This window comes from Lissotriton vulgaris, chromosome 2_1, assembly GCF_964263255.1.
Source record: "Lissotriton vulgaris chromosome 2_1, aLisVul1.2, whole genome shotgun sequence".
Taxonomy (NCBI): Eukaryota; Metazoa; Chordata; class Amphibia; order Caudata; family Salamandridae; genus Lissotriton; species Lissotriton vulgaris.
This window is the reverse complement of record NC_141687.1, coordinates 180611491-180636888: the sequence shown is the minus strand read 5'-3', so window position 1 is coordinate 180636888 and position 25398 is coordinate 180611491. Positions and strand designations below refer to the sequence as shown.

The 25398-nt window shown below is 42.9% G+C and overlaps 1 protein-coding gene across 1 annotated transcript in view; it reads right to left on the bottom strand.

The window, feature by feature from the left end:
* MLXIPL (MLX interacting protein like) overlaps positions 1–25398 on the bottom strand; it is a 941138-nt gene that overhangs the window by 505976 nt on the left and 409764 nt on the right. The window contains exons 5-7 of the mRNA XM_086954697.1: positions 25201–25248; positions 24551–24746; positions 23930–24010 (exon numbers count right to left, since the gene is read on the bottom strand). Coding sequence (XP_086810823.1) covers positions 23930–24010; positions 24551–24746; positions 25201–25248 — 325 coding nt within the window. The remainder of the gene's footprint in view (positions 1–23929; positions 24011–24550; positions 24747–25200; positions 25249–25398) is intronic.

Below are 25398 nucleotides of genomic sequence, written 5' to 3'. Positions count from 1 at the left end.
TAGGTCAGCAACGCCCGTCACTCTCTCTGGTAGCAGGGTACCCTCCACAAGTTCCTCCAGAGGTGTGGATTCCGCCACAGTTGAGGTCCCTCCACCGGTGCGCCGTCACTGCTCCAGCCTGGCAGCCAACTTCTCTTTGGAGCGCTGGCGCAGGTCGTACCAGCGCTTGCGTAGTACATCCACACTCTGGTGTGTCACTCCCAGCGCGTTCACTTTTGCCTGTATGGATGCCCAAATGCGTCTTTTACGGGTCTCTGGAACCTTGAGGGAATTCTTTCCAAACAGCAAATCGTGATTTGGCACCATCTCCTGTATCAATGTCTCCAGTTCTGCCTCAGAGAATTTTAGCTTTCTTTTTCTCAACGTTTCTCCATCCTGCTGCTGCTGCTGTGTTTCTGCCATTGCCATGTTTCCACTTTCGGTCATGGTGTTTCTGTAGCACTGTTCACTCTCCCACTCTCCCTCACTGTGACTCTCACTCAGCAACACTGGTGCAGCATGGGTAGTCAGTCACTTCCTGGTAGTGATGTCATCAAGCTGCACCAGTGATTCCGATTGGCTGATTGACGGAAATCTAAAGGAGGCTAATTAAGGCCTTTTCCAATTTTATGTGAATCCCAAGCACTGTGGACTCTCCCAGAGGGGAATCTGCGACTCCGGGGCAAGAATGCTGGATCCCTCCCCAACAAGGCGAGAGGGAGCGCTTTGGCAAGGGGCACAATTAAAGGAGGCCATAAGGCGCCTATATCCCGAGAGCAGCTAACCTTGAAGGAAGAGGGGAAATAGATCAAAAACCGTTCACCGACAAGGTCTAAAATTAAGGAGCTAGCAGAAACAGAGCGTGGGCAGAGAAGGAAAAATATGGATACATTGGGAAAAATGAATGCAGAGGGAACAGGAGGATGTGGACCTGTGGGGAGAGATTCAGCTGCCGAAGAAAGGGCAGGCAGGTATAAGCAGGCACAACAGGGAACAGTCAACGGAGCTGGCAAAAACCCGGAGGAGTCGGTGTGCAAGCAAGGGTAATGGTAAGAGACAAAATCAGAGTCAAGGAAAGAAGTAGTGCAGTACAAAACGTACCATAGTATTAGAACATTAAGACTGGCAAATAATCGGGGGGGCATAACATGAGAGAATGGGAGGAACAGAAGTATCAATAACAATTTTAAAACAATGTGAGTATCCATGTGGAGGAGAGAAGAACACCCATAATAGTTATTGAGGGGGTCAGTGGGACTGGCAGTAAGGACAAAGTCGCAAGATGGCGGAGCTCGACCGGAGTGACCATTGGAGGTGGGCCCAAAATGGTGGGGGGCAATGTCGCTCAAAAGACCAGAGGAATAGCTTCTTCATACCTCCGGATAAAATCTCCATGTTGATCCATGCGTTAGAGGGAGGCAAACCAGGAGGGATGGCAGTGGGTAACGCATCAGTGGCAAACTCGGGAGGCAGTAGAGAGACATTAACAATGGTTGTCCGGTTGCCTATTGATTTTTCAAATGAATTTATCAAAAAAGGCATGCAGTAGATGCAGATGAGTAACTGCATGTTATGTTGGTCTTGTTCCCTTCCTGCCTCTTCCCCATCCTACTGTTATTGCTCAGAAGCCTCTACGGTAGCCTGGTACTTGGGGAATCCAGTACCTCTAGACCTGAAGCACTACTCTGCACTTTGCCAGGACCTCGGTCAGTTTGACGCCTTGGCTGGTGTTTTTCACATGCGTCTCCTCAGCTACAGTCCATTCTGCTACATCCTTTCCCCATGTACTAACTTTTTGCATACTTTTGTATGTTGCCCTAAGTGGAACGGGTATGCTTAGACATAGGTCCCCTACCCACTGTCAATGTAACCTAAATACACCTGGCCGATGAGCCCATAATAAAGACAAAACCAGTCCTAGATTGCTTGTGCTCCGGCTCAGGGGGGACCTGGCCTGGTAGTTTGGGCTGGACTATTCCCACTGGATAAGGGTGAAGACAGATTTGCATATAGCTGGGTCCAAACCAAGGTGGTATGGTGTGCAAAACAACAATGGACTGGGATGCGGCCTGATTAATTACCGTGGCTGAGATTAATTATTGTATCCATCATTTTGTATGTACTTTAGTGTGCCACCCTAAGTGGGACAGGTATGCCCAGACGTAGGTCCCACGCAAACTGTGTCACGGGAACCAAGCAATACCTGGCTGGTAAGCCCATAACAAGGGCAAAACCGTCCTGGGCTGCTTGTGTTCCAGTTCAGGGGGGACCTAGCCAGGCAGTTCGGGCTGGAATGTTCCCATTGGGTGATCAAGTCTGATTTGCATATAGCTGTGTCCAAACTGAGGTGGCATGGTGTGCAAAATAACAATGGACTGAGATGCAACCGAGTCATTACCAGTGGCTGAGATTAATTCAAGCATTCCATTCATCACATTTTGCATACTCGTTTTCGGCAGTTGCAGACAAAGCTATTTAATTGCTAATTGCCAGCAACAAGGTGTTTGTCCCAAGTTCAACTTTCAGTTCAATCCTCCCTTATTTGTTTTTCGCTGCTACTCTCAGCACATAATGGTGTGTAGATTGTGCAGGTATTGCCCTCTCACCCCATGTAGCCTCAATGTTATACCTGACTAATAGCTTTGCAGTCATGGGCATGTCCATGTCACTTGTACGAAATCTGCTCTTGGCGGCTTGCACATAAGGCACACATATACCTTAGTCGGGTAGATTTAACGGACTTCAGTAGAATTTAACATGTCCTGTGGATATAACTGAACTGTGTTATTTTGAATCTGGTGTTTCACAATGTGTGTGTTTTCTTCATACTTTCATGTGCAGCCTCCCAGTCCATGTCCATAATCTGATCTCCGCAGTCAGCTGCCCTTTGTTCTCTGGCCACATGCGCCTCCCCCCGTATATCTTGTTGTAGTGCTTTATACAGGCTTGCTGCCTTTGTCATTCCTTGCGCCATATTAAAAGAGTGTCTCCATAGTTCAAGGGATCTCTGAGGCTTCGCGGAAGGTTTTCCACAGGATCTGACCATGACATATTCATGTAGTGCAAGAACTGCCCACACCAACCTAAAAATATTGCTGTGCTTCCACAGATGTGAGGAAGGTATATTTATGGTCCCCATACAATGCATCCACTGACCTTCCACAGAGTCACCTACATGTTGTCTTTTATTTTATTAAAGGGGCGCATGCTCTGTAGTAAAATGTCCGCCACATATGGAGGGCTACCTCAATCGCTCTCTCCCATACTGTGGCAACTTGCCTTACTTTGTTGGGGCAGTGTGCCAAGGTATTACTACCCATCATCAGCGCATCCTGCAACAAGCCACCTCCAGTCAGTTTTCTCCAGGTATTTCTCTCAGCAAGTGACTTTTCCAGATTTCATTGGTTTGGTAACATTACATCGCATGCTGCTAAGGCGACAATAGTTCGGTCCCAGTACTCACAGTTGTTCCCTTTCCCCTTTCCCTTAAAAGCGTCAGAGTGTTGAGCTTGCGTGTTCTTTTCCTTGCCCAAATTAGTGACACAAGGAGCTGGTCTAACATTCTTAATGGATGTCTTGAACCTTGTGTTCCTGATTAAAGCGAACCTTCTCCAAGGAGTCGCTCCCAGCTCACTGAATTAACTACCATTATCTCTTTATATGAAGCAACCAACAGCTGATACAAAGATACGTCTAACTGCTGGCTGATCCATTACTCTCACTTCTCAGCATAATCTTTGGAAAAAAGAGAACTTCTTTCTAGATGCCTATCATTCTGGGTTCAGGCCTGAAGAGGCACTGAATAATCCCAGAATAATATCATATGGATTTACATTGTTGACCTCTCATCAGCCTACAATAAAGTGAGCCAGGATATACCGCCAAGAAGGCTTGAATAATAAGCTGGTGTATCTGGATCACGCATTAAATGGACGCTCTCCTTCCTACTGTGACCAACAGTTACATTGGGTCAAAGAAAGCATCATCACACTTGGGGACATGCAAAGTGGAATAGGAATTAACCATTTCCTGGCTGTTCTACCTTGTCAACATGCTTCCCTTGGTACAGCTCCTAGACTATACCTTATGAGTCTCAAAATGCATAGTGACACCACACAAATCCATTCCTTTTTTGAAAACATTTTGGAATATGTTCCACTGTATGGAAAGGAGATTTGCTGTGAATGAATCGAGCCACGTCTTAGAACCAGATCCTCAGAGAAGTAGAAGGTGACTTGCGCCTCTTGGATTTGTCCACAGGCCTAGAAAAGCCTTCATCCCGTTGCTGAGAGTAACCATTCTTAGAGTATCTTTAGTTGTGAGCTCTGCTCAGTTCCCCCTGTCAATGCAGTAGATGCCATCATCATACTGCTTTGTCATTCAATATAAAATAACCTTTTTGAATACGATTTACTTCCTCCGTATTTTCTATCCTTCCTTTTGCTTGATGTGTTCTAGCCAGTCAGTTCTAAGTTAGCCTCACAGGAGCTTCACAGACCATCTGACCTACTCTACTGCCAACAGACACTCCCTCTGTTGACCCTTACACCCCATCACCAAGTCCGGAAAAGCCCCTCTGCTAGCCATCAGGCCATCACACTGGGACTTTGTAGGCCCTCAGTGTCTATTTTACATCCCACCATCACAGTTTCTAATTTATTGTTCATCCTCAAAGCATTTTGGAGACCCTACACTAGTACCACAGACCCCGTTCCCAGCCGTCACCGCCATAGGCCTGCCATCTCCTTTCAGGCTAGGAACCTAGAATGAGTGTGCAGCCAGGAGCTGTACTAATCCACTGTTCTGAAAGCATCGCTTTCTTTCAAGGGAAACCAGGATTGTTTAAGCTCTGCCTACTGGAAAGGAATATTGCAAGAACAGTTTGTGTGCAACTTGTCGGCAGGATTGCATTTTTGTAGTAACGTTTAATGTGACTTCTCTGCAGCATTGGAAGTCCCCTGCAAGTAACGGGTTAAATTCCTGGTAAGACAGCCTGGTGGGTTCATGCAGTTGTTGCAGCGCTCCTTTGGCAGCATGCAGATCACGTCAAGTTCCTGAAGGGAGTTGGGTGGTTTATGTGACTACTGTACACATCTGCAAGTGACCTGCTAGTCATAAGTTTGCACTCTTGTTGGGTTTCAGTATTAGGACACTGCCAGAATTAATGTAATTGATCGGGAAAGTGATATTAGGTGCCAAAATGCATATTTGTACTGTGCACCCTACTAATTTCCAACTATTACTTTAAGTACGCATGTACTCCTGATTACATACAGATTTAATGGCCATCTTTCTGTCCATGCATAAGGAAGATGCTGCAAGACAGCTGTTCTTTCATAGATCTTCTGGTGCCACATACTTTAGCTAATCTATTTCTTTGTTGGTGATTTTTTTTTAAGACGCTATAATAGAGCACCTTCACGTCTCTGATTTGTGCCTATTTTGCGAAGTGTCAAGGCCCAGTGCATGAACTCCTGGGTCTGGCGGTTCGGTGCGAGTCTGCAGATGGACTTACATTTTTTACATTTACTCTGGGACCGTCAAGAACTGCAATAAAGAAGTGGTTAGGATGACCTCCATTTTGGGTTTACTTATCTCAGTTCTTCTGCCTTGCAACCACAAGGAAAGACTGTACTTGAAGGACCAGTGTTTATCTGCATAGCAGGATTGGCTATAGTAGATCTTACGCACCTATTTTGGAACTGTGCCGAGCACCCACCCCCTCAGCCTCCACGTGTGCTCTAGGTGAAATAACAGATTTCGGTGGCTTTCAATGTAGAGGTTTTTCAAGGTGCCCGGGTTGGTCATGTCCCGATAGGTTGCTTAGTTCATTCTGATGCTGTCCCAATGCATGAAACAAGTTGGGACTTTTTGGCTCTAGAACCACCTTTTGATAGCCCCTCACTTGTGTTTATAGTTATGGCTAACTCGTTTCAACTGAGCCAGCTCTCTTCCCCTGTTGATGCCAGGATTTGATGTTCTATATTCAGGAAGATATTTTCCACCATGATTAGGTTGGGAAATCAGTGCTGCTTCTACTCAACTCTTATTTTATAGTGTCAGAGGAGGGACTGTAGCGTCTGTCTATTACAAATGAAATGGCGATGTGGCAGGTTTGAGACGTGGAGTGAATGAGTGAATGAGTTGTACTGGTAAGAGGGAGGTTTCCATTTCATGTGTGAGTACTAGAGCCAATATCTGCCTGGGTATGTGGACTAGATAACACTAAATGACTGAGGCCCAATCACTGTTCATTGCAAATGAAGCCTGAAGACTGTAGTAACTCTGGCCACCTTTTAGCATAATTGCGCTTTTGCGCCGCATAGTGAAACCCACTGGTGTTTATCTTTCAAGGTACAGACCGTCGGCAGGTGGTGAATTCTTTTGGAAAATCCCCACATTCTCCATTCAGTGCACTAGAGGGAGGATTAATCCACATCATACACATGGTTTGGGCGAGAGGCAGCCTCACACCCAGACCAGGCACACTGCAGCCAAATGTAAACCATTTTCCTTGGACTACGCTCTTTTCTGACCCCAGGTATTCACCGGGCGAGTCTCTCTCTCCGCCTGTGCTCTGGTCAGTCTTGTGTTGTACTGAACGATGTGTAATACTGGATTTGAACTCTGCAGGGATCTGTGTGTGAGCTGGATTATAATTTCAGAATTTTTTCAGATATGTCTGCAGCTTCTGCTCATAGACGTAGAGACTTTGTTAAGATGATCGACTCTTTTAAAAGTAAGGGAGCCCAGGCTATGATCGTGCAGCAGTCAAAACTTAAAGTACTGGTTAAAGGGAAGTTTTTTATTTTTACAATTGTACACGAAGCCCAGACTTTTCTAGAAGGCCTAGGAGTATAGTTAATAGCTGATTTACATTATTGGTTCACACTTTGTAGTATATTCAGGAATATAGTCTATAACTGATCCCTGTTTTGACTTGCAAGGCGGGGTTAAGGCGATGACAGGAAGCACACGAGGATGCAATGAAATGGCATCCAAAAAGAAGAAACTAAAGAGAAGGACGGATGTGGAACACGGGGAGGTTCCGTCCACTCTAGGTGGGGGAAGGGGGGTTGGGGGAGTTGGGGTGGTGAAGGGAGGTGTTGCAGGGGAAAAAATGAGAGTTCATATATTGAAGAATTGTTGGTTCTATTATCAAGATTAGCTCTGATACAGCAAAGACAAGACCATCTGATCTTGACATGGCTTTAATTTATATAATATATACACAATTTATTTGCTTATTTTGCACAAAGGAAGGGTTTGCTGCTATTATATATTTGCACTGTCTACTTGCCTATTTTGCACAAAATAAGGGTCTCCTGCTACTTATACTTGCTGCTATTGTATCTGTATTAAGTATTTATTTATTGATGCACTAAGAGCTTTTTTCATATTTGCCTATTTGCACAAAAGAGAGGTTCTTTGATATTTATTATATTATATTATTGTACTGTTCCGACTACTTGCCTATTTTGCACAAAGTAAAGGGTTTGCAGCTATCTATATTCGCACTGAGTACTCATCTATTGACGTACAAAGAGTTCTTGACTATCTGCATATTTGCACAAAGAGAGGGTCTCTTGATATTTACTATATTATTGCATTCTTAAATAATCTTTTTAGCATACGTACTCACTATATCTATTTTCTAGCATGTTTTTTAATTATGGCCTTTTTAAAAAAAAACAATTAGCATGCTGAAGTTTATCTCTTTAAATGTAAACGGTCTGAACAATGTCCGGAAAAAAAATGCTATTGAATGTTGGTTAAAAAACGTAAACTCTGATATTATTTATTTACAAGAGACCCATCATAGAGGCCAGGCCGATGCAGATAAACTATTTAAGAACTGGGCTGGCCATACAATATCCTCTTCAGCTGGATTGACACAGAGAGGAGTATGTATACTGATAGGAAAACACCTAGGTTTTATCCTGGCAGGCACAGCTACAGATCAAAGAGGTAGATGGGCAGTTGCCCATGGCAAATTATACAATGTAAATATAATCCTTGTTACGATATATGCTCCTATCTTAGACGATGCTCAGCCAATCCTACAGTTAAAAAACGTTATAACCGGCCATCCCAGGTCAATAATATGGGGAGGTGATTTTAACCTTTTGCAAAATGCTGTATTGAACTAATCTAAAAAAGATAGCCGTCAGAATAAACCCCAATCTGTTTTGTCAATTCAAAGTTACAAATTAGACCTTGATATCAAGGATTATTGGCGAGTTAATAACCCACTCAAAAGAGAATATTCATGTTTCTCGGCAAAATATAATTCCGCCTCAAGATTGGATTTCTTTTTAACCTCTCATGAGTTAAAATTATGTAATTACGTTTATCTACCAAACGCTTTTTCAGATCATGCGGCAGTCTCCATGGAGGTATATCACGGGACCTCAGGATATAAGCACTATAAAACGATGGTTTTTTAACAAATCTAACCTTCTAGACCCTCAATTGTGTACAGAAATCGAAGAATTTATTGAGTTCTTTTCATGCAATCGAGGTACAGCCCCATTAAACATGACTTGGGATGCATTTAAGGCCACTTTACGGGGGTTCATCACATCTAAAGATATACCAAAATATAAAGCAAGAAAAGAGGAGAAGAACAGATTACAAACAGATCTTATAGAGGCAACCCAAGTAAACTACAGGGCCAAAACAACACAATCTAGCCAAAAACTCTCTGAGGCTAAGAGTAGGATGAGGGACTTCTATTATCCCTGGGCGAAACCCACTCTAATTTCTACGCCCAGAGGATGTATGTGGATAGCTAGTATACAGGGAAGCAACTGGCTTGGCAAACTAAAGAAAAACAGGCTCGAAACAGAATTGATCAACTAACTGACCCAATCACTAAAATACAAGCTAAGACCACAGCCTCAATTGGTGAGTGGTTCCTGAAACATTATGAGGGAATCTATCAATCAACAGAAGAGGCCTCATCTGATTTAATAGGGGAGTTTTTATCTCAACTTACGATCCCCAAATTAGACGATGAAGAGAAGGAATGTCTCATCGAGTCCTTCTCAGAATCTGAGTTAGACGAAGTAATCGGCTCCCTCCCTAATGGAAAGGCCAACGGTGACGATGGTCTTCCAATCGAATTTTAAAAAAAATTTGAAGGAACTCTTCGTAAAGATCTTTTAATTTTAGTAAATGATTTACTTCAAGGAGGATCCCCCCCGGATTCTTTCCGCTCAGCTGTGGTAGTCATTATTTTAAAAAAGGGAAAGGATAGTGAGAACATAAACTCGTACCGACCTATAAGTCTATTAAATACAGACTATAAAATTTTTACCAAGCTCTTAGCAAATCGATTGAATAAAATAGTGGGAAGCCTGGTAGCCAACGATCAGTGCGGTTTTATTGCAGGTAGGCAGCTCCATACAAATACAAAGTTTGTATTAGAGGCACTAGACTTTTTTTAAACTAATAAAGTGAAGGCCCAAATCTGGTTTTTAGATGCTGAGAAAGCCTTTGATCTAGTGTCCTGGAACTGCCTATTTGCTATTTTACACAGTTTTAATTTCCCGAATGTTTTTATCTGTCTTTTAAAACAACTATATTTGAACTCCAGGGCACAGATTATCATCAATAATTCCAACATCGGTACATGTAAGGTAACTAGAGGCACCCGTCAAGGATGCCCCCTATCTCCAATATTATTCGCATTATTTATTGAACCTCTAGCGATTGCGATTAGAAATATACAAACTAATACAGTCCCGGTAGCTGGTATGACTAATATAAAATTAAACTCCGATGATATTGCCCTGTTTTTAGATTCCAACCCCCTAAGTCAAGCGAAAATTTTAAAAATATTTTCCGACTTTCAAAAACTAGGGGGATATAAAATTAATATTAACAAGACGGAAATATTTTACTAAATTGCACTGTAGACACTTTAATACCAGAATTTAGGCAAATTTATAACCCCACGCCTAAGAGATATTTGGGAATATTTATTTCGGATAACTTAGACGAGTTGTTCTCACTTAATTATTCACTGTTGCTAAAAAAGGTTGAGTCTCTTCTAGAACGCTGGAATCTATTACCCCTGTCGATAATGGGCCGAGCAGCACTGATACGCATGTCGATCCTACCTCTTTTCAATTTCTTATTTATTGCAACACCCTGCGTTATTCAGGTCTCCTTCTTCAAAAAGATAGATTACCTAATATCTTCATTTCTTTGGGCCAAAAAGTCTCCTAGACTCGCACTTAGCACTTTATATTTTTCATTTGCACAAGGAGGGCTATCCCTCCCAAACATAGGGGAATACTATTCTGCGTCTTTTGCACACCATAGTTTTAGGTTTTTCTTTCTAGACACGAACGAGGCAGACAATTTTTTTATTAAGAAGATGCTGTTAGAGGTAAAGATAATTGATCCGATTAGAGTTACCAAAGATCCAAAGAAAATCCGCTACAAGTCCCTCCAATGGATTTTTAGACAGAAAACCCAGTTTTTGAAATCCCATTCAACTCCTAGGATAAGTAACACAACTGATTTGAACAACTTTAACCTAGGCGAAGAGGGTTGTATGGATATGAAAATAATAAATCTTTGGAAAGAAAATGGTTTTGATAAAATAGAAGACTTCCTGGCCGGTAACAGTTGGAAGACATGGGATCAAATTGCCAGCCAGGTGAGCCATTCTCATTCCGTTTTGAAATGGTCCTTTTTTATGTTGAATCCAATACTCAGAGAGCTGGATATAGGAAATCTTTATTTTAAGGAAAATAACTCTGCAGCACTGAACAACAGAACTCAAAAAAAGATGAGCATTTGGATTAAAATATTAAAAGAGGACTGTGATAATGTCCCACGGGACGTAGGTCCCTTACTCACCCAGCCAGGTTTGCCGCCCCTCCGAAGCTCTCCCTTCCAGGAACCGCGGTCAGAGACAACCAGTAAAGCGTCCATGACAAAGGGGAATCCCGCCCCTCTCTCTATTACAGGACCAAATCCGGAGAGACAACGGACTGGAAGTTCTCCCCCCTGACCCCGGAAGTCCCGCCTCTTCGCCGACGTCAGGATACAGAAAAGACGGAAGTGGAGGTTCAGGAGTCGTCGGAGTATCGTGGCAGGAGATTTCGACTGGAGCGGCGGAAGTGGAGGACGGGAACGAAGAAACCGAAGAGTGGTCCGAAGACTGGTGGTGTCCCCCGGAGGTGGCTGAAGAGTGGTCGTAACTCGACGGAGAGTTACGGCGGAGCGCGTGAGTACCAGCTACCTTCTTTATAGCACGCTAGGTGCTCTGTGTAAATACTCCGGCCCCTGTATAATTACTCCCTCTATCCTAGGCACGTCATAAGTAGGAACCCCGCACCGTATATATATTGTATAGCACCTCGCATTGTATAAAGACTTCCCCTACACGAACCCCTTTTCGAACACCCTCTGTACTTGGCCTTTCCTTGTCCTCCCCACCCTTCCCTCACGGTCCTTTCTCTTCTCCACACCCTGGTAAAGGTTACGGTACAGGACCTCCAGTCCCAGTGGGACTAACGGCTCCTTCTCCTTGTATCTCTTGTTGCCCTCCGAGGTTTCACCCTGAACACAGAAGACGTCTGCACCCAAGACCGGACCCTACCGAATCCCTACAACATCCGGAGACAGACGACGATTACACCCCTTAGGAGCCCTGTATTTTGTTTCCCCTGTTTCTCTACGAACTACCTTGTGTGCAATAAAAGATCAATATTGCCCACTATATCCGGCCTCCTTGCCTGCTTTTCCAGTCCGCCGACCGCCCACGATCACAAGGACAAGAAGCAGGAATCCTCGAATAAGATTATCGAGAGGTGGAAAAAAAGGGAGGATATTGAAATTAACCTACAAATTTGGGACAAAATAAACAAATTTAATAAAACAATTTTCCGCGGCGCTAATTTTAAACGCATGCAATTTTATAATAAACGGCTGATTTACAGAACTCCCTCTTATCTCCACAATATCTTTCCTATAGTAGACGATAAATGCTTCTGAAGTGAGGAAAAAGGGACCTGGAAACACATTGTCTGGGAATGTCCTAAAATTCAATCACTATGGAGGGAAATTGAAAAACACCTCTCTTTTGAGCTTAAAACTCCCATAATATTCGATGATCTAGTCCCTGTTCTAGGCTGCTCAGCGATTAACACCAAATATGATGAATTTCTTTTCATAGCTTCTTAAATAGCTAAATCACTCATATTACAGCTCTGGAAAACCAATCAAGTACCGTCCTTTCAGACATGGAAGGCTAAATTAACACGAACACAGGGCAGGGAAAGAAAATACGCGCTTGGATCAGGGGCGCTCAAAAATTATGAAAAGTTCTGGAGTGTTTTTGAACTGTGAACAATACCTTCATAATCACTAGTCTGCCTATATGCACTTTTAAGCACTTCTGCACTTTACAATTATTTACTGCACTTCATATTTATGTAATGGATACTTGAACGTTGATTATTTATGTATAAACATATGCCATGTATTGTACTAAAGCTTTTTACTAACTTATTCTGTAATGTTGATCTTGTTTTTATGAACTCTCAATAAAAATAATAAAAAAATAAAATAAAAAAAAGAGTCCACAAAAGCACTTTGAGCCACACACATTCTACAGAAGGAGCCAGATATGTACAATGCAATACAATGAAAGGTCATTTTTTTCTTTAATGCCTCAGATTAACTTACATAGGACTATAAGCAACAAGTAGCACAAGCCTGGTAAGGCAAGTGTGAGGAGTGGTAGCAAAAACATATGGATAATAATTTTGTGAAGCTCTTGAACTGATGAGATGTTCTTCCTCCAAGATACCCCTATGTTTGTCTCTGCTTCCTTCTAAACCTCCTGCATCAAAAGCACAAACTCACTTTAGGTACATATGAATATTACCTATTTGTCACTTTTTACTGAGCGCAGGTGGCTGTTCAGACTGTCTCAGAGAGATGAAGGATGGCAGCAAAGAAGCAGTCACAGAGTTAGTGGTCGCTGAGCTGAAATCATTGCAGGAGGTGGTAGTTATATTGGAGTACAATATAAAGCAAATAGACTGAAAGCAGTTAAGAGTTTACAAGCAGAAGATAGACAATTTCTTTTAAAAAAACTAAAATCTATCCTACTGACTGCTGAGTGTACAGATGGAAAGCAGTTGAGGAAGAGAGGGACTAAAACTTCAAACTTGGTAGGCAAACCAAAAGAAGCAGCACTGATCTGTGAATCTACAGTAAGAAAATGGTAAGTGGTCGGTCTAGGATTAGAAATTCTGCTACCTTCTGATACTGGTGCAGAGGATTAGTGCCGAAAGCACAAGTTAGCTAAATGACAAATATTCAACAATAGTTTATACTTTGAGATCCTCTGTATAATACGGAGAAACGCACTGAGGCGTAAATGTATTTCTTTATGGACGAACTCTCAGATGCTGTTGTCTGCAAAGATCCAAGGGTTTATTCATAAGCACACAAAGGCAGGAACATAAGAGATTACAAGATATACCATTAAGGCCAATTTATTTTCCTTCTGCAGCAGCAATGGACCTTCTTTATGGTTTTGACATAAGCTTCTTATGTACCCAACTGCATTTCATATTCATAAAGTCATTTATTTGAGTGCCCATTTTCCATTCATAAAAGGATCCTACATTTTGTATGGTACAGGGTTGTATGTGCTTTCATAGAAAAACAAATTCATGGAATAAAATTACTGAGTAAGCATGTCATTTAAATTGTTTATTGGAAATGTTTAAATAAATGACATTTACCTTTTCGTAGATACTATACAATGTCTTTTTAGTCGAAGTTGGCTTTTGAATGCTTAGTTTTAAAGCGTGAATGTAATGGCGGCAGGTCTTACTTTCAGAAACAGTTTTGCCGGAGATATTTATTTCAGTGCTTTACTGCAGGGGATATTATTTCATATTTATCTATGTTACACCCTCACACAATTACTTTGGATGCCTTTTGTTTACTGATTGCTTTTTTCAAGCTCATATTCTAAGCCCTGTCCTCTGCTTTTCCATCCGTGCTCTGACCTTTCACTTCCACGGACTCATCTAGTTTCCCAGCAGCTTCATCCATTTGGAGATGAATGCCGATGCAACTAATCCTGCTCTGATTATTTTCCTTCAAGCTTCCTCAGAGATGGATTTCAATACCTTACCTAGTCTGGTTTGTAGCCCTGTCTCCTAATATTGATGTGAATACCATAAACAGGCTGGTACTCTGCCTGCTGCCCTGAGAATCTCACTGACTGTGCATATTCAGATTACCTGCACTACCTCTCTTTGGTGCCTTTTCTGCATTTGCCAAAATGGCTGTTATCGCCTAACACATTCTGCTCCCCAGCTTTGCCACATTCTTCACTCTTAGGTAAATGCTCATACCCATCCTCTCATGGGTTCTCACTCCAAAGCCACCTGAAAATAGCAGTACATTTGAGCAACTTAGAGTAGACAGCCCCATGGCAAATTAAAATCCTAGAAGAGAAAGATTTACTAGTCGTAACTCAGCTGCAGAGAATATGGTGGGACATCGGTCACCCAATCTATGGTAATTATTGCAGAAATGCAGCTATCCTCCCCTCCCCTCTCCTCAAACAAAATTCCATGCATGGACCATATACTACTCCAAAATCCAGTCCTATCACACCGGGAGGAAGATCTAAACCTCTCCAAGCAGTGCACCATGTCGAATTAAATATTTGTCATCATTTAATATTCGAGCCAACGCTTATAGTTTCTGAAGGTGTAAGTTCTTAAACCCTGCTTTAATACTTCTGCATAATGATGGACATCATAAACCTCTTCATCAGTTTCCTTGTCATGTGTACGTAGAGTGACACCATCCCAGCCTCGCTGCCCTGCACCAGCCTCTTCTCACCTCCTTCACTGGGAGATAAAATCATTATGGCAAATGTGCTACTCACTTCTTGTGTTTAGCGTCCAGACAGTTAGATTAGTTTCATCTGACTGAAGATTCAAAGTTATGCATGACTGCTTCCTGGCCCAGACACCTGCAAAGACCCACGTCCCATTGGAGAACGTCAAGTATGTAAACCTTATTTAAGTGAAAGGATCCAAATGCAATAGCCAACAGAAGGATTAGGTGAAATCCTACCACTTTCGAAACTTTGTGTGCCTCCCATATTCCCCATTTAGCAAAAAAGAAGAGCGTTATCACAACCATGTAGCATCCCCACAGCACCAATTTCCTTCTGCATTCATACAGCTAAGTGAAACCTTATCTGTTTAAACCATATTTGTCCAAATGTTCCACAAGATAAGACAACGCTTTCTACTACAGCCCAAGATATCACCAACCACACAGTGACTCATTAGTGCAACCAAGATCTATATCCAGAGCATTATGCAGGTCGAGTAACAGTTTATTTTCAGCATCTGTTTTGTTTTAAACCAACCTCTAATATTAAAAATAGAAGGTAAACCCGAATTATAGTTGTAGGAGAGAAAAATGTGAAAGCTAAATATTTGCATAAATGATTCAACAAAATTATTCTCCAAAGTTGGGACCTAAATGCACCAACATATTAAATAACATGAAATATTAGTATAAAAGAGGCACGTGGTTATGTTAATATGGACCAGCTATTTTGTTCAGGAGTTACATTTCTGGGTTTCCCAGCCTCTTACACATTAGCCCCCAGATGCACCAAGAACCCATTTTGCTATTCCTTATTAGCGAAAAATAACGATTCCCTAATAAGGGATAGCAAAATGCAATGCATGAAGAAATCACTCAAAAAATAGCGATTTCTTAAATTGCGAGTCGTAATTAAGGAATACCTCCCCATTCATTCCTTTAGGAATGAATGGGAAGACAATCTCAATTTGCGATTCTCAATTAGAGAATCGCAAATTGAGATTGCAATTTCAAGGGTGCCAGGGTGTCAAAAGGACACCCTGTTGCACCCCTGAAATCTGCATATGGGTACATCTTGCACACACACATGCCCCAAGCGCATGTTTGTGTGTAAAATGGAACTTTGAAAAATGCACTTTAGTGCATTTTTAAAAGTTTTTGCAAATTACCATGAAGTTGAACTTCATGGTAATTTGCGACCCCTATTAGCGAAATCGCTATTTTTTTAACTTTAATGCATTGCATTTAAGGAATCTCAATTTGAGATTCATTAAATGCAAGTAATCGCAATTTTGTGATTTCTTAATTTGCGATTTTTGCATTTTGGATGATGCATCGTAAATGCAAAAATATCGGTCGCAAAGGGGCAGATTCTGAGAATCTGCCCCTTTGCGAGCGGATTTTACCTCAATGCATCTGGGCCTTAGTGCTCAAGCATGAAATTTACACTCAAGTAATAAACGTGATTTTTAGGTCTCGGCTAGCGTAGGCTGCGCATGCGCAGTCTCGCTGGCGAGATCTTATGTCTCAGAGTAGCGAGGCTTAAACCCGCCCCTCTTCTCCATTGGCTGGCCTCCTAAACGGCGGCCAGCCATTGGAGAAGAGGTCTCTGTGACGATCTCTTTTTGCTGTAAGCCCCGTCCTTTTCGGATTGAGGGGCGTTTTTTTTTGTTTCTTTCTTTAAAGAAAAACACGCCCCCCAATCCGAAAAGGACGGGGCTTACAGACTCCTGCTGCCCGTCTGCCCGCGTCTCCTCTGTGCGTCTTCCCCCCGGGGCCTCTTCTTTCTCGTCCCTCCGTCTCGCGCCACCGCTGCTCCGCCGCTGCTCTGGTTCCACCTCAACCTTCCTCACCTCGTGGTTCCGTTGTAGTTCCTCAGTCCGAGTCGCTGGCGAAAGCCCGGGCGCAGGACCCACCGCTCCGGCAACCGCCAGCAGTTTCAGCAGCAAAGCAGCAACCGGAGGCCCTCCCAGCAGCCCATCGATGCTCGCCCGGCCTCAGTTGCCGCGGGTAGACTGCATGGGCCCTGCTCGCCGCCGCTACCAGTGGAGCCCTGCGGAGAACCCCAAAGGCGTCAGTGCTCCCCATGTGTCCAGGCGCCGTAAGTCTCCCCGCTCTCCATGTTCAATGTTTAATGAAGGTGCTTTGAAGATGCACCGGAGCACACCAAACCTTATCCCAGTAATTGAAATACATTAACCACACCCAATAATTTGTATGCGAAAATTGCTAGCAGGGAAATTTGGAATGAAAAATTAAAATTATGCATTTCATAAAGCTCTCACCTCTGTGTAAAACCGCATTCCCCGCGAGGTAACATCAGCGCTCAGGCAATAATTGAATAGGGAAATCCGCAGGCATGTTCGGCAGCTGTTGGGGAGACAGGTTACTCGGACCCACACTGGGAGAAAATGCCAGTGTTCTGGTGTACTGACGAGAAGCCGTGCTTATCAGTGAGTTGTTTATTTAGAAAAACAAGCGGCGCGCATTCACACTCCTGGCTCTTGGTAATTGCGACGGCGCTGAAGGTGAGTGAAGGCTGGGGGTTTGTTTATTGTACTGCGGCGCAGCCGCAAGGTAGGCGCAGGTAAGCAGGGACCTGGTAAGGGACATATTTGGCATCTCTCGAGGCGGTTTTCGCTGCGTGCAAAAAACATGCTGTGTCTCACCACCCCCCTGCTCCCCCCTCTTTTTTTGAACCCACAGAGCAGGCTGGACCACGAAAATATCTGAGAGAATAAAAGGAAATAACAAAGGATTTTAGACCTGGCAACATAGGTCAGCGATATAAGTGATGGCTGCAGTTATCTATTTTTGACCTGCAGGTCGCCAGGGTCAGGGTCAACAGTTGTTTTCATTCTTCCAAGGTTGATAAATAGAGAGCTATTAAATAGGATACAATGACAATGGGTTAAATGGGCTTAGATACGGCAGCACGGTACTGCTGAGCGCTATAAGACCATAATATTGTTTTAGGGACTATGGCATACCATTTTGTATCAAATATAAGGATAGATATTCCAATTCTAAGAAAATTAGTAAAGTCAGATTTCGTAAATCAGTATAGTTTGAAGGCCTCGGCACACGGGGATTGAAGCTCCCCGCCCTGGAAATCTGTGTGTAATGTCGTGCAAATGGTACTCTTTAATGAATAAAGTCCAGTCAACTGCTCACAACATTTTAGGATTTAAAAACTTGTTTACGAGGAGTTTTGAGAATACTCCTGCAATGATTTCTAGTGAAAAGTAGAGCTACTGTCCTTTTGCTTTAAAAATATTCCAACCTTCAAGCTATGTCACACAACACGCACATACACTGCCTCACCCAACCTACTGAGATATCAAATTGAAATTAAAACCTCTACATGAAGGGCTTTGCAGCTATCATCGTAATCCGTGTGGGTATGTGTGTTGGTGTGAGGCTCTGTGTGTTGGTGTGTGGCTCTGTGTGTTTGTGTGTGGCTCTGTGTGTTTGTGTTTGGCTCTGTGTGTGTGTGTGGCTCTGTGTGTGTGTGGCTCTGTGTGTGTGGGGGGGGGGCTGTGTGTATGGGGGGCTGTGTGTGTGTGGGGGCTCTGTGTGTGTGTGACTCTGTGTGTGTGTGGAGCTCTGTGTGTGTGTGGGGCTCTGTGTGTGTGTGGGGCTCTGTGTTTGTGTGGGGGCTCTGTGTGTGTGGGGCTCTGTGTGAGTGTGTGTTGGGCTCTGTGTGTGTGGGGGGGGGCTCTGTGTGTGTGTGTGTGTGTGGCTGTGTGTGTGAGGCTGTATTAATCAACTAGTCACTCTCTACTTTACTATTAATCACTGCGAATACTCTCTACTACTCCCTAATGCTTACCTATTGCCATTGTAAATGACAATACCATATATTTATCGGTTTTAAAAAAAAACAATAAATGAAAAAAATGACATTTGCAATGACAATAGCTCTAACTTTATCAAAGACGAGACCACTGCATTGTAAATGCTTGTTTTTTATAGGTCTTCAGCCAAGGCAAAAGTGGCTGGTTGTGACTCAATCGAATGCATCTTCTGTACTAAAAACATTCTTCACTTGTAAACTATATTCCCTGTGAGACCTAACATTACCAATTACACTACACACTCTCAAGTATGCAATGAAGTTTAGTAATTTTTGGACTTGAGAAATTTAAAAACCCAGCCCTGGGAGAAGAGTTTATGTTTGGAATGTTATAGCTGGTTTCTTAGGACGAGAAAGCACTTGCATACAAAGTGAGCAACACAGCTCAATTTCTGCTCCATAACAGGGTTTATGAATTTGAGATTGACTCCCGTCCCATTTTAGAGGTGGCATCACTGGATAAAAGCCAGGCTACATCTAAAAATTGGGAAGCTATGGTTCAAAACTGTACTTTGCCGGAACTACCAACATAAGTAGGGAAAATGTTACTTACCATGTAAACATCTGTTTGTAGCACGTAGTGCTGTAGATTCACATGTTCTGCGTAATCCTGCCATCTAGTGTTGGCATCAGATGTGTGCAACTTGTTTTTCTTCAAAGAAGTCTTTGCCACACAAGATGAAGCGACTCTTCCTAGGACTGGTAATGCGCATGGACATCAGCTCTATTGTTAAACCCAGATCTGTGACTGGGGTGAGAGTCTGAAAAGTTTCAGCACTCCGTTCATCATCGTCTTGTGTTTGCTTTATTTGCCCTAAGTTGGTAGGATATGCCCAGACGTGGGTCCATCGCTCACTTTGCCACTGGATTCAAACTAGCCTGGCTGATAAAGGATGTAATCCCCTAAACCAGTCCCAGTACGCTTGTTTCCAGTCCAGGGAAGACCTGTCTTGACAGTTCAGGCTGGACTGTTCTCATGAGGCACAGGGTCAAGTCTGATTTGCATATGGCTGGGTCTGAAATGGGGTGCAAAGTGAGCTAAAGAATGATGATGGATTCAACCCAGATCTGTGACTGGGGGTGAGTGTCTGAAAAGTTTCAGTGCTCCGTTCATCATCTCCTTGTGTCTGCTTTCTTCTGTAATTAAAACATTCTTCACTTGTAAACTATAATCACTGTGAGACCTAACAATACCAGCTACACTACATACTCACAAGTATGCAATGAAGTTTAGTACGTTTTGGACTTGAGATAGTTAAAAAACCAAGCCCTGGGAGGGGAGTTTATGTTGGGAATATTACAGCTGGTTTCTTATGACGAGAAAGCCCTTGCATACAAAGTGAGCAATACAGCTCAATTTCTTCTCCTTAACAGGGTTTATGAATTTGCGATTGACTCCCTTCCCTATTTAGAGGAGGCATCACTGGATAAAAGCCAGGCTACATCTAAAAATTCGGAAGCTATGGTTCAGAACTGTACTTTTCCGCAACTACCAACATGGGTAGGGAAAATGTTACTTGCCATGTAAACATCTGTTTGTAGCATGTAGTGCTGTAGCTTCATGTTCTGCATACTCCTGCCATCTAGTGTTGGCCTCAGCTGTGTGCAACTTGTTTTTCTTTGAAGAAGCCTTTGCCTCACAAGGTATAGCGACTCTTCCTATGACTGGTAATGCGCATGACCATCAGCTCTATTGTTAGATTTGTTTTCCACAGGGCAGATGAGGATGAAGATGTAGCATAGAGAAGCAGATGAGGATGATCATGCAAAAGAAAAAGCAAGGCATCTGCAACAACCGAAGTCTTCTGGGGAGGAGGGTGGGGAAATGTGAATGTACAGCACTACATGTCACAAACAGATGGTTACAGGGTAAGTACCATTTTCGTTTGTGGCATGTGAAGCTGTAGATACATATGCTCTGCATAGACTGTAAAGCAGTTCTCCCCTGAGTCGTGGCTAATTGGAGAACTTTGCAGAAGACCTAAAGAATGTATGGGGGACAGATTGGTCAACGTTCACTTGTTGGCATGCTGAAATATTTACCTAGTATTATTTTGGGAATATGTGTGGAGAGGATCAATTAACTGCTTTACAAATGTCTGTAATGGGAATGTTACCAAGGAAAGCTATGAAGGATTCCTTTTTTGTGCGTAGAGTGGAGCCCGTGTGGGGCTAGCGATTGCCTCTTGGCTTTGACACAGCAAGCAGGAATGCTCCCGACAAGCCACTTGGCTATGCCGGCTTTAGTGAGAGGATGGCCTTTGTATGGTTTAGTAAAACGAGACAAAGCGTTGCTGTGCCTTGTGAAAGGGCTTTGTCCTATCATTGTAGTACATGAGGACTTCTTTGATACCTCTAGAGAGTGAAGAGCCCTCTCTGCTGGGGAGTCTGAGTGTGGGAAGAACACCAGGAGTTCAATAGTTTGATTAGGGTGGAAGGAGGATACCACCTTAGCCACAATTTGTGAGTTGGTTCTAAGGACAACTCTATCTGTCAGGATGAGAGTGAGCGATGTTTGCCAAATTTTCTGAACCACAAATTTAAGGAATGGCAGAGGAGGAAAAGCATAGGCAAATATCCCTGCCCAGTTCATCCATAATGCATTGCCTATGGATTGCGGGTGTGGGAATCTGGAGGCAAAGTTTGGGCATTTGGGGATTTCTGTAGTGGCCAACAGGTGTACATCGGGGATCTGTAATAAACACCAAATGGCCTGTCCCTCCTGACACTCTTATTATTTCTATTTTATATATGCAGGCAATGTAGTGGTGTACAATTTCTACTCCCACTAGCCTACTATTTTTAGGCCATTCATACCTGTACATGTGTCAGAAACTATCAAGGTTCACACAGGAAACAAAAATAAAATCGTCACAATACCATCACCCACCCAAACTTTAGGTGGAAAAAATGTGGGAAAAAGAGTGAGCCCCTCACGGAAGAACCGCCAATGGGGTTTTCTGGCTATCAATTGCCAGTATACCCATTTATCATCATCGGTGACTCACTCTTATCATAGTGGAAAGGAAAGACAAACACAAGAAAAAGACCAACAACATAAAACAGTGCTTTTCTTAACATCAGCCACACAATCTGCTGAATGTTTTTCCGTAGCAAGTCACTTTTAACCCTTGCTGCATAAGTGTGCACATACACCAACCCCTAGTGAGAAATGAAAAACGTGAATCTCACACAATTAAAATTGAAGAATTCACTGGCCACTCCTGATTTATTTTGGGCTGCGAGTTCTTCAAATTAAAACGACTAACACCGAGTAACATCTTGTGTGAATCATTGTCGCCAGCTCTTCCTCCTCATGCTCCTCCAGTCTCCCAAAATGGTGCCCAGCCACCCAAATGGAATCCAGAGTCTTATATGTATTGTACCATTCACAGGCACACATACACCTACCAAATGTATAATAAATGTACAGCTAAGCACTACATGCTAACTTGATGTAGGCCAAAGGTGAGTTAAGCACACAGCAGCAGAAATTTCCACGAGTGAGCCCATAAGCCTCACTCCAGTGACACAGGTAAAACGGCCTTTTCACTTTCACTGATCACTACATGGCATTCTACTACCAACACCCTTGTACTACTTAACTCATTTCAAAGGCCGCAGCCTTTCACCACAAAGAAGGTAGCACTCTGGGTACTCCCCCCAGCCTAACAAGACCACAATCTGCTCAACAGCCCTATGGCATAGTGCACACGCATGATCCGTGTTCACCCATGACAACAAAAATGAGCACCAGGGTTCCAGATATCATTGCAGCAGGGGCACTCAGGGCAGGGATGCATGCTTGTCACCATGCGAGGAACCTTTCTATTTCAACACTAGTATACTATTCTGCTCAAAATTAAACCAAAATCAGTTAATTAGTTGCTGCACATTGTATCTATCAATTTTAGCTTCTTGTGCTAGTCTGACATATTGTCTCCTTTTAATCGATCAAACTGTTCCAGCTATCTGTATGCCTTTGGTTTTGATGTACATTTTTGAAATTTACATTAGGCTTATTATAAGACAGTGGCAGAATGTGCGCCTCTCATATGTGCTATTGCCTTATCTCTTTGATTATTAATGGTTTCACTGCATTATGATACTTCTCTTGCACATCTTCTGACTGTATAGCTAGAAGTAATGCATTGTAACTGGTACCTATCATATTTAAAACAAATAAACAGATTATAAGTGAATTAATAAGTTCAGAAAACACTTTCTGATGTCGATAAAATGAGCAATAGTTATGACTGCTGCTACAAAGCTCAGAACAGGAGGAATCATTTATGACGTGCTACATACAAGAAAATATTAAAGTGAAGCAACAGTAAACAATTCTCTAAAGTGGAAGGTTTATGACTAATCTGCCCATCTCAATAGTGAAATACATCAGCGCTTGCAGTACTCCACTAGCACTCAGACACACACCAGACTGAGTTATTGGAAGCACAAGTCAGTCCCCTCTCAAGGAAGACCAGGTCAGTCTCCTCCTAAAGAGGAACATAGCCAGGTTCATCTCTCACGAGAAGGCAAAGCCTTTTTTGTTACAGAGAGAGCCAGGAAATTTCTCTCACTTAGGACAGCCCAGTTCTAGAAACAGAAGGTTTGGCACATTAATTCCTCGAAAATGCCAGGACAACTTTGCCCAAGATAAGGGCAGTTCTATCCCTGAAAATGAGAGATCACAATGGCACAGTTTACATCCAGCTCTGCCAAGGCCTGGACACATCCAGGTCTGCAGGGTTCTCTACCACAGTCCCTATGGTTTCTGTGCTGTTGTTCCCTTGTGTAAAATAATGAATTCAAAAGTCAGCGGTATGGGAATAAACTAAGTAAACAAAAACGTAGTCATGAAGTATTATGTTCATATACTCTGAATGAAATTTGTATGATCCATTCACATCTGAATCATGTCACCAGTAATTCAATAAGGTAAAATTCCAACAACAATTGTATACATAAAGCAAACAAAACATTACAAATCCCAATGCATTTCGGGTAGAGAACCCTGCAGACCTGGATGTGTCCAGGCCTTGGGAGAGCAGGTTTTCAGACAGGGTTGTGGGGACAACCCTTAGCAGGGCACTCCCATACAGATTTAAAATTCGATCACACATTTAAAACTAAGGATTAAATTTGGAGTGCAGGTCTTACACTTACAGAGTTGTACAGTTTACATCCAAGCATTGACTATACCTGAGATCTCCATAAACTCATCCAGGTTGGGCTGCAGTGGGGTCAGATCTGGCTGGATCATGTCTGCATTTCCTGCATAAGCTGAAAAACGAAAATATGAATAAAATGCCACTAACTTCCCTTCTCCATCTTTCAGTAGACAGCCTTACTCTAGTCAATAAACAACAAGGAGACACTCCTGAAACGATGCAATGCCCTAATTGACACAACATCTTATTAATCTAAGAGTTCCTTTCACCCTGATGAGGAGGCCCACACTGCTCAGCCCACCAAAAAAGAATCATAAAGATAGCTCAAGAGCTGATATTGACTCTCTCTATACGCGGCCAAAGCTTTTGACTCAGTGGAGTGGACATATATGATTGAGATCTTGGAAAAAATTGGTTTTGGCACCAATTACTTGTCTTGTCTTAGGCTGCTATATACAATACCCAAAAATGAATCATGCAGGCAGGACATTAAGTAGAAAGAGCCCTGATCACTGCACGAAAGGAGGTGTGCTTCAGGGGCACAGGCAGAAAGGCAGTTTTGCCATGGGTGGATTTGGAACACAGGTATACAATCTTTTGTACAGAATGAAAGTCTCTCCTTTCAGCAAGAGCAAGTCTGTCAAAATCCTACCGTAGTCTTGGACAGTGTGGTGCGCTTCATGGTTCTGCGTGGTGGTGAAGAGTGTGTCAGAAATATCTGCCAAAAAGCAATCCAGATCGAAGAGCTGTCTGTCATAATCCTCCGCTCCGTCCCCAACCTTGGGAGCGCCAGGGTAGAAGAGAGAACTGCACCACTTCTCCGAGGTGGAAGTCCATAGGGGGCTGTCCTGCAGAGGATTAACATACAGCATCTTATCAGGAAAAACTGCGCCCAATACACCAAATCAACACACAAAGACCGCAGCCCGACGAAAGAAAAAACAAAGCAATGGGTTAACAATCTAGCCATCTAGACAAGCTTCCCAATACACCTACACATGTCCACCCAAACCACAGCACAAACACAAAACGACAACCCAACACCCAATAGGGGAGGCATTTCCTCATAATGCCTTATAATTGGCACTGAGCAAAAACTCCCCAATAGGAAAAAAGGGCAAGTAATCGTAAATGAGGACTTGGGGGCCCCCGGCATGCTGTCAAGCAGAGTTCCGAACATTAGAGAATTCTGCAATAGTTCTGCTTATGACTAGACATCCAAAGGACTTTAATTCTGGGCTAATCAACAAGAATACGAAAACCCCTCCTACAAAGAGAGAGGAGAGGATGGCTTGTACTCACCATTGTGGCGTCAGGCTGCTCTCCATTCCTGTGTGGTGATTTCCTCAGCTAAAAAGAAAGGGACAACAGAAAATGATATCTAACTACCCACTGCACAACGTTTTCGAGGCAACAGATGAATCTGGTGATAAAGGTAAGAAGATATTTTGTTGCCTTGACAAGAGAGATGAGAAAGGTAAACTTTTGGCTGTGGGGGTG